This window comes from Quercus suber, unplaced genomic scaffold, assembly GCF_002906115.3.
Source record: "Quercus suber isolate HL8 unplaced genomic scaffold, Cork oak 2.0 scaffold_414, whole genome shotgun sequence".
NCBI classification, from domain to species: Eukaryota; Viridiplantae; Streptophyta; class Magnoliopsida; order Fagales; family Fagaceae; genus Quercus; species Quercus suber.
The window spans coordinates 134,433-143,300 of NW_027069865.1; the positions used below are offsets into that span (position 1 = coordinate 134,433).

The window sequence follows — 8,868 nt, forward strand, 5'->3', positions numbered from 1 at the left end:
AAAGCTCCAGTTATCAAATCATGGTCTTTCAATTTTCAAATTACAATTTTTTTTTTTAGTTATTTGTTTTTTGGCTGGAAAATGACAATTCAAAATTCAAATGCACTAGCAACAGTCTGCACCATTATGTTCAAATCTTTGTAGCATCTGGAAACTTTAAGTACTTCATATTCAAAAGAAACCATAATAATTGCAATGACTGTATGGTCAAATATATCAGCATCAACCCCACCTATATGCTGTACTTGGATATTCTGCTACAAAAATAGAATGAGGTCCCGCACATTAAAAACCCAAAGGCCAAACCACCACCCGTGATACAGCTTGTGATATGATATCTACACTGCAGTGCCAGACTGCCAGTATCTATTTGCGAAGAGAAAGATAAAACTATTTTCATAAGATGCTAAGATGGTAAGTCGTAATAATAGAAGCAGAAATATATATATATATATATATATCACCTTAACATAGTTTATTACCGATACCACCTTCATTATGCATTAGGTCATTTTAGCAATTGTGAAAAATGTCGTGTCCTTTGCAGACCACCACTGACACCTATTTCATGTCGTAAAAAGAGATCATAATACAAACCTAAGAGAAAGGACATCAACATCTAACACAAAAAGGACTAGCTGCAGAACATGAGTAGCCAAAAATGACAACCTATCACCAATTCTATGCCTTCTCTCTTCTGCCTAAAACAGTTCTTTAAGGGGGGTAAAAACTAAAAAGTTTCCCATCTCTTCCACATCCACATACAATGAGCAATGAAACAGCCAAAGTCCCACCTAGGCAGATTGGTGGTGCCCTTGCTGGAACACATCTAGAGAAGGTCATATAAGGATTGCAAAATTTTATTATACACATGTATAAGTCCATTGGAGCAAAAAATTTGGGTCCCATATATCATGAACTGGCTGCAAGCCCACGGGACTCCCGTGTCATTCATAGAGATGGGAGCTTTAAGTAAGTGACAAACTCAGCAAAATGTTTTAAGAAAGAAAAAGGTTGCAATTGTATTAAATAAATTAACTTTAAGTCTCACCAATTTTGAAATGGACAATCTATTTCACCTTTATAACGAAATGTAGAAACCAAGAATTACTTGGCTAGTAACCTAGAACAATTACACCACAATGATTATCAGCTTCAATGTCCGCCAAGTTCTAGAAAAAACTAATGTCAGAAGGCTGCAAAAGCGTGACACCACGGGTGACAGGACAAAAATATGCGTTGTTTTAGTTGGTGGAGTCAGGAGATCCATAGCCATAAGTTTTCTTTTTCTTTCTTTCTTTTTTCTATAAGTTGACATAAGGATTTTTGCTAGCCCAATTCCATTGATTAGTCGGTGGAATCAGGAGATCCATAACCATAAGGGTTTTTGCTAGCCCAGTTCCATTGATCCCGGCACATCTCATCAATGCCATATTTTGCCCTGCAAGGACGCCAAATGTGTAAGAAGAAAAATGTGACACAACACTTAATATTGTGTCTAGACATCAAGAAAGCCATTTGGCTAAATATTGATTCCATGATCTGCATATTTAGTACTTATTTGCTTTTATATTAGCACTTACTTCCATTTCAATTCCTTTTCTGCTTTGTCTGTTGAAGCATAAACAATTTCAGCATCACCAGGTCGCCGCCCAGACGTTACAAGTGGAATTTTCTGGAACAGTAAAATATTTCACACATTAGAGTGCCGAACTGAAAAGAAAAGCTAAGTGAAAAAAATGAGAGAATCTTGCAATGTCTGTGCAATTCAGAGAAATAACAAAGCCTACACAATGTCTACACCAATATAGTGGGTTAAAACATCAAAATTTAACATTTACATAATGAGAACATCTATGCTAAGATGGGCCAACAGCACTCATCCAGATGGTGGCTATGTTCAGAGTCAGAATGGATGGGAGCTTGCACACAGATCTCATTTTTGTCAACTTCTTTCCAAGCTTCGCAATGCACCCACATACAATGGACATTTAACTAAATGTTCGAGAACACCCAAAGTAATAATTGCCTTACATGAACTACTAGGGTTCAGTAAAATGAACCCCCAAGCAATTATTCTATGGAAAATAAAAATTGGCAAGTAAAAAGTAGAGGAAGAGTAGAATTATTGTTATTATTATTTTTACCTTTCCAGATGCCTTTTCAAATGCGGCAACCATCTCTAGAACTGATGTTCCTTTACCTGTTCCTAAGTTGTAAACCTCACAACCTGTGGAGACATCGGAAACATGTAAGACCAAAACAAACTTTACCCCCTAAGTAATAAACAGCATATGAAATTTAGTTCCTGATTTACAACCAATTCATCAACAACCTATTCTCAGGTTACGACCTTTTATATATATATATATATATAATTTTTAAATATTTACCACCAAATAATTTCCTACAATACTTTAACAAAGTTTACTTTTTTTTTAGGGGGGGGGGGGGGTGTGGGGGAGTCCAGAATTGAAGCAATGCATTATACACAGCATTTCAAGACAAGCTGGTATTTTGGAGAATCAAAAAGCACAAGATAAGCAAAGAAAACAAAGAACATGTCAATTTCATGGCACATACCTACAGTAGGTTCATCCAGCTTGCGCAAAGCAGCAATGTGACCATCAGCTAAATCAACAACGTGAATGTAGTCACGAACCTGAAAGGAGATGACAACTATCATAATGAATTCTCTAACAAAAGTAAGAACCAAATACTGGAAAGGAAAAAGTAATAAATACTCCACACCACCCAAAAACCATCACTGTCTCCCACCACCCCATACATATAAGGGGTGGAAGCGCCACTTCGCCCAAAGGCCAATGGTTTTCTAATGACCACACGTGTTCATCTACAATAATGAAGGAGTAATCCACAAAATATGACTCAACATCTATTCACCGTGTGCAATGGAGGAGGAAATGAATATTAAGGCCAATGAGCCCTTAGTCCCTCCCTCAAATGGCACTTCCCTCTCTCACAAGTAATGGTCGAGGGCAAAGTTATGGGTCCAAACACACAAAGTGGGTGTGTAACTAACAGATAAAAAAAATAGAATTAAATTAAATGAGCATACCCCAGTACCGTCCTTAGTTGAATAGTCAGTTCCATAAACTGTCAGGGCTGGTCGCCTGCCAACAGCAACTTGCTGCACGAAGGGCATGAGGTTGTTTGGAATTCCACGGGGATCCTCACCAATATTGCCACTAGGATGTGCGCCAACGGGATTGAAGTATCTTAGCAATATGATTTTCCATTCAGAGTCCGAGCAGTAGATATCACGACAAATTTCTTCAATGAAAAGCTGAAAGATAAGACTCATCAGATGTCATTACTAGATTCTAAATAAGATGATGCTTATCAATTGAACATTTATCTTTTATTGATTCAAAGAGTTTTTTTTTTTTTTTTTTTTCATTATTGTTCACTTCTTATCAGATACATGATCTGAGTACTGCCTAGTACTAAGCACCTAATAACTGTTCAATACATACCTTGGTTCTCCCGTAAGGATTTGCTGCAGAAAGGGGGAACTCTTCTGTACATGGTACCTCCTTTGGCCAACCATAGACAGTAGCTGACGATGAGAACACAAGCTGAAATAATTCAAGAACAAGGAAAGGAAATCAGTCAAGAATGTAAAATTCATAACCACTTTGTCATTTATATCATAAATTTTTAGGTGAGGAGAACCATCATTGGGGGATAAAAGGAAACTGGAAGAAAGAAGGATACCAATCATAAATACTACATGACATGACAATTTTTCATTGTTATGTTCAAAACCAACTGAGCAGTAATACATCAAGAACTCACAAATTTTCAATATAAAGGCAATTCAGGCCTCTGGACTTCAAGTTGAATCAACGAGCAGAGTAAAAAGCATTCACTTTTCCTACTCTTTTTAAATGATGCAAATTAAGTTTTAAGACAGATGGAAAAAATATAAGCAGGTCAGACACTGCATATATTTCAACTCAACTGGAGACAAGTTGCGATGAACACAAGACAGTACCAAGTATTAAAAGAGCAGTGACAGAGCCAAAACAACACTGAAGCTAATAATTGAAAAAAACAGAATCCTTGCAAACCATTTCCAGGATGAATGAAGGAACTCTAAATAGAGAAAATGACACAAGATATACTTTTCCTGACAATCTATATGTCGGAAAAAATTAAGAACATAATGAAAAACAGAACGGAAGCAGAAAAATTGTGTTAAAAGACCTCGATGGTCCTGATTATAAATTCTAGAAAATATGAATCTTGTACATGTATAAGAAAGTAATAGAAACAACCAGCAAAATGAGGGAATACCTTTTTGCATCCATGTGCAGTCATGACTTCCAACAAAGTAATTGTCCCAATTAAATTGTTGTTATGATAGAGCAATGGTTTTTGCACACTTTCACCAACAGCTTTTAGCCCAGCAAAGTGTATGACAGCCTCAAATCTGCAGTACAAAGAGACAGACAAGAAACCTTATAGCCAGAATAATTATGCAGGAGGATCATTTTTGGTAAAGTATTGCAAAATTAAGCACAGTTTTTTTAAAATCGTTTTGTGTGATAACAAACAAGCTGCTTATTGGTTGTGTAAAATCATAGTAGTCTAGTCATGCCTTATCATCTAAGGTTATGTTTTCTTTCCGGTAGAAACATACGTGATACATTGAACTTAAAAAGAGGTTTGATGGAAGAAAAATGGCCAGTGATTTACTCTTGAAAAATCATGTGTCAAAAGGAAAACCACCTCTAGCTAAAGAGTTTGATTTTTGACGACATCTGAATAAGATGAATGGATGAGAGCACAAAAGATGACAGTTAAAGTGATAGAAAATGTGCAGAACAATGAGAGGCCAACAAAGTAGAAAGCACCTATTTGTTTTCATAGTTTAAAGAGACTGCAAAACTGTAAATTCAACCATAAACATTCAGTACTTACTTTGTTGAAGCAAAAATTTGTTCAAGTGCTGGTTTGTCCCGGAGGTCCACCTGCAAGTGGAAACAGAAAATGTAAAGAACTGGGGTCAGCACAATCAACTTTTTCTTTTTTGATAAGTAGGCCATCACAACCAACTTAACAATGTAATATGAATAGATTAAATAGAAAAAAAAAACAAAACAAAAAAAGAAAAGAAACAAATTGAAAACTAGAATCCCCCCCCCCCCCCCCCCCAAACCCAAGAAAAAAAAAAGTTGACTAAAACATAAATTTGACCAAAAAAGCCACCAGACTAGAAACAGTGAGATTTAGCAGATCAGAGCCATGGTCTGCACAATCAAAATGTGACTTTACAAAATACAAGGTGCAGAATTAGATCAAATGCACAAAATTAGTAATTCCATGCTCAATTCTTCAATAAAAAGTAATCTAATTCAACTGAAAAAAAACATATACGTGTGTGTATATATATACATGTATAGATACACGTACATACGTATACACACATGTATATACCCTTATATATACAAACATATATGTATGTGTAACAGAATAAGTGATCAGCCAATGACTAAACCTTTAGCACGCATAAACTACAATTCTGAGCGATTCAATAACCAACTTTCAAAGCTTAAACCTTTAACACGCATAAACTACTATTCTAAGCAATCTATCAATCAACTAACATTCAAAGCTTAAACCTTTCCAGACCCAATTAGCAACCCAAATTAAATAAAAAATAAAAACCGTTTGCACAGAATTCAATGATAATTCACCTAACATAAGAATTATTTCAAAAACAAAAAAATAAAATTAATTCATGTGAATATCAATAAATACAACAAAACGGTGAATCGTTAAATACCCAAAAAACAAGAAAAACTGTTCAAATGAAAACATGTCTATCAATCAAACAACATTCAAAAGCTTAACCTTTCCAAACCAAATTCGCAAACCCAAATAATAATTAAAAAAAAAAAATTATAAAAAAAAAAAAACTTCACAGAATTCACTAATACTTCACATAAAGAGAATTACTTAATAAATAAATAAAAACGACATATTTCTTTTTTGCTTTTTTTTTTAAAAAAAACAGGGGAAAGGAAAGCACTTATCAATCAAACAACTTTCAAATTTCAAAACCAAATTAGAACCCAAAAAAAAAAAAAAACACACCCTTTATACAGAATTCACATAACAGAGAATTAAATCAAAACCCAGAAACAAAAACCAATCTATAAGATAAAAAAAAAACGATTAATACAACAAACGACAAAAACTTTTTTTTTTTTTTTTTTTTTTTTAAGAATAGAAGAAGAAAAAAAGAAGAACCTTGTGAAAGGAAAGTTTGAGCAAAATCAGCGGCGAGTTCTTTGACTCGTTCAATTGCTATGGCGGAGGAGTTGTCGAGGTTGTCAACGACAACGGTGTTGAAGCCACCCAATAAGAGCTGGAGAACCGTGTGGCTTCCTATGTAGCCGGCCCCACCGGTGACCAGGATGTTCTTCTGAGCCATGATAACACGCCTTCTTCTGTTACCGTTACAAAAAGCTAGATTTGTTCTTCTTCTATAATAATGAGAGCACCTTTTAGTTTTGGTCTTGGTTGTAATGGATACGAGAAAACGAGGAGCCCAATATATAGGAACTGTTATCAATGCCAGACTCCTTTTTTTGTTTTTGTTTTTGTTTTTGTTTTTGCTTTTTGTTTTTGGGAGGATGAGAGTCAATATAGTAGCAGTAACAGAAATACCATATTAAAAACTTCCTCTTTTTTGAGGTCATTAAATACTTCATTTTTATTTTTTTTCCCTATGAAAACAATGTTTTCTTCCTAGTTTTTGCTAAGCAAAAAAAAAAAAAAAAACTTGAGGTGGCAAGTGCTTTTGTGGTCAAATCTAGCTATTTTGTTGATGATTTATTATTGGTCCTAAATTTTGGGATTAAGATTTTGTTGTATTTTTAAGTTTAATTTTATCTTTATTTATCCATTAAATAAAACTAAATTATTGAAACATGACTTATATGCAAGGCAATATAAAAAAAAAGATGTGCTAAATTCACAATATTTTCATAATAAATTTTAGTTAGTAAGTTGTTATAAGTTTTTAATTTGAATCTATTATTGAAATTATTCTTTTGTTTAATAGTAATAGTAAATAATAAATTGCCATGTAAGGTTTATTGTGAAAATATTATAAATATAATATTTTTTTTTATATAAAAAATGGTTAGAGAAAATTGCGCAACAATCAACTTGTTAAAAAAAGGGGTGGAAAAAATTTTAAAAAATGAAAGAGATTTTTATGGTTTATACAGGGAAGTGGCGGTAGGGAACCAGATAAGCCACGTGGTGCTAATTTTGTCCGTGGTGATGGAGGCTTCTTTCAAGTTCTACTTGCCCCTTGGACTGCTGGGAAGAAAAATGTTTGTTACTTCCTTAGATGCTTTCTAAGATTGACTAAAGTACTCTTTTACTCACTTAACCTCGTTGTCCTTTTCTGATTGGTAGTTTTAGATTCTGTTTTTGACCTATAATGAGATCTACTTTTTTATGAGAGGGATGTTTCTTTTTTTTAATATATTTTTTTAATTTATTTTTTTTAAGAGAGGGAGGGCTATTGGGTGGGTGGTTTTTGTTTTACATTATTATTATTATAAGAATCAACTTTGTTTGGTGAATTTGTTTATTTTTATGGAGTCTTATGAATTAGCTTTTATAGATCTTATGAATGACCTATGTATGTGGACTTATTTTTAAGATTTCCTTGGTTCGCACATCAACTAGTTTTTTTTTCAAAAAATATGTATCTTGGGCCGATAATATGAGATTCTTCCATGTAATAATTTGGTACGCGTGGAATGAAAGATGGTATAACTCTAGACACCTTTGTTTGTACCCAAAAAAAAAAGCATGACCTTGACCTATCATCCCTAAAATAACAAGTTTTGGCAATTTGACGAAAAGATATGTGCAATAATGGGGTCGTTAGCTCATTATCTAATTAATAATAATGTCATGTTAATGAATTTCCTTGGGACAATTGTTACCAAATAAACTTCTCAAAAAAAAAAATTGTTACCAAATAAAGTTTTAATATAACTTTTATAGAAAATATAAAAAATTGTCAAAAAAATTTAATTATCTTTTTCTTTCCCATAAAAGGTTTTTAAAAAGATATTATAAACCAATATCCTATGATAAATTTTACCTTAAAAAGGGAGTCTATCTCAAGAATAACATCCTTATAGCCTTAGCCTTTATCTCACAAGAGGGTCAACTTTATTTGTGTTGCCCAAAGCTCAACAGTGATACCAGTTGTATGACCTATTTTGATGGAGAAACCTCTTAATTTTTTTTTTTTGATGAGAGAGAAACCTCTTAATTAGTTGCTTATATGATCTCAGATTATATTGCCAGCTCTTGCGAAGCTAGGGGTTAGGAATTGCCTTTAGAGCTCTGAGATCAATTTGTTTGGTAAATATTTAATTACATGATGTTATAGCATTTATCATATTTATTTTTGTGTAATAAGATTTTAAATGTAGTATTAAGGAAAACATATTTCCCGTGATATTAGTGATATGATTGATATCTAACTTTTCTATTTTCTTCTTTTTAAAAGGAGTAAATAAGTAATATATGTGAAAGATCTGCGAGGTTGAATACTTGAATTGCGCATGGAATCTAATACCAAATGGGAAATATACTTATTGACAAAAATTTACCTTCTTTTTCTAATTGCCAATTTGGGGGAAACTGTAACTTAATAACTATACACAAATCGATGACATAATAGATACACCAATCAATTGATAGATTGAGTTACCCCTAAATTTTCAAATTTTTTACATAACCCAAATAATCTGAATCAACTTGTAGGCAAACAGAATTCCAATCCCTCATTCTTGATGTACTAAT

General features: G+C 33.3%; 1 protein-coding gene across 1 annotated transcript; it reads right to left on the reverse strand.

The window, feature by feature from the left end:
• Positions 1–996: 996 nt before the first annotated feature.
• LOC111990480 (UDP-glucose 4-epimerase GEPI48) lies at positions 997–6,659 on the reverse strand. Its single transcript, XM_024022254.2, is given in 10 exon segments — positions 997–1,441; positions 1,584–1,675; positions 2,148–2,230; positions 2,584–2,662; positions 3,080–3,307; positions 3,498–3,599; positions 4,321–4,456; positions 4,948–4,997; positions 6,280–6,298; positions 6,300–6,659. Coding segments are annotated over 10 exon segments (1,047 nt in total). The 5' UTR covers positions 6,464–6,659; the 3' UTR covers positions 997–1,347.
• Positions 6,660–8,868: the final 2,209 nt, after the last annotated feature.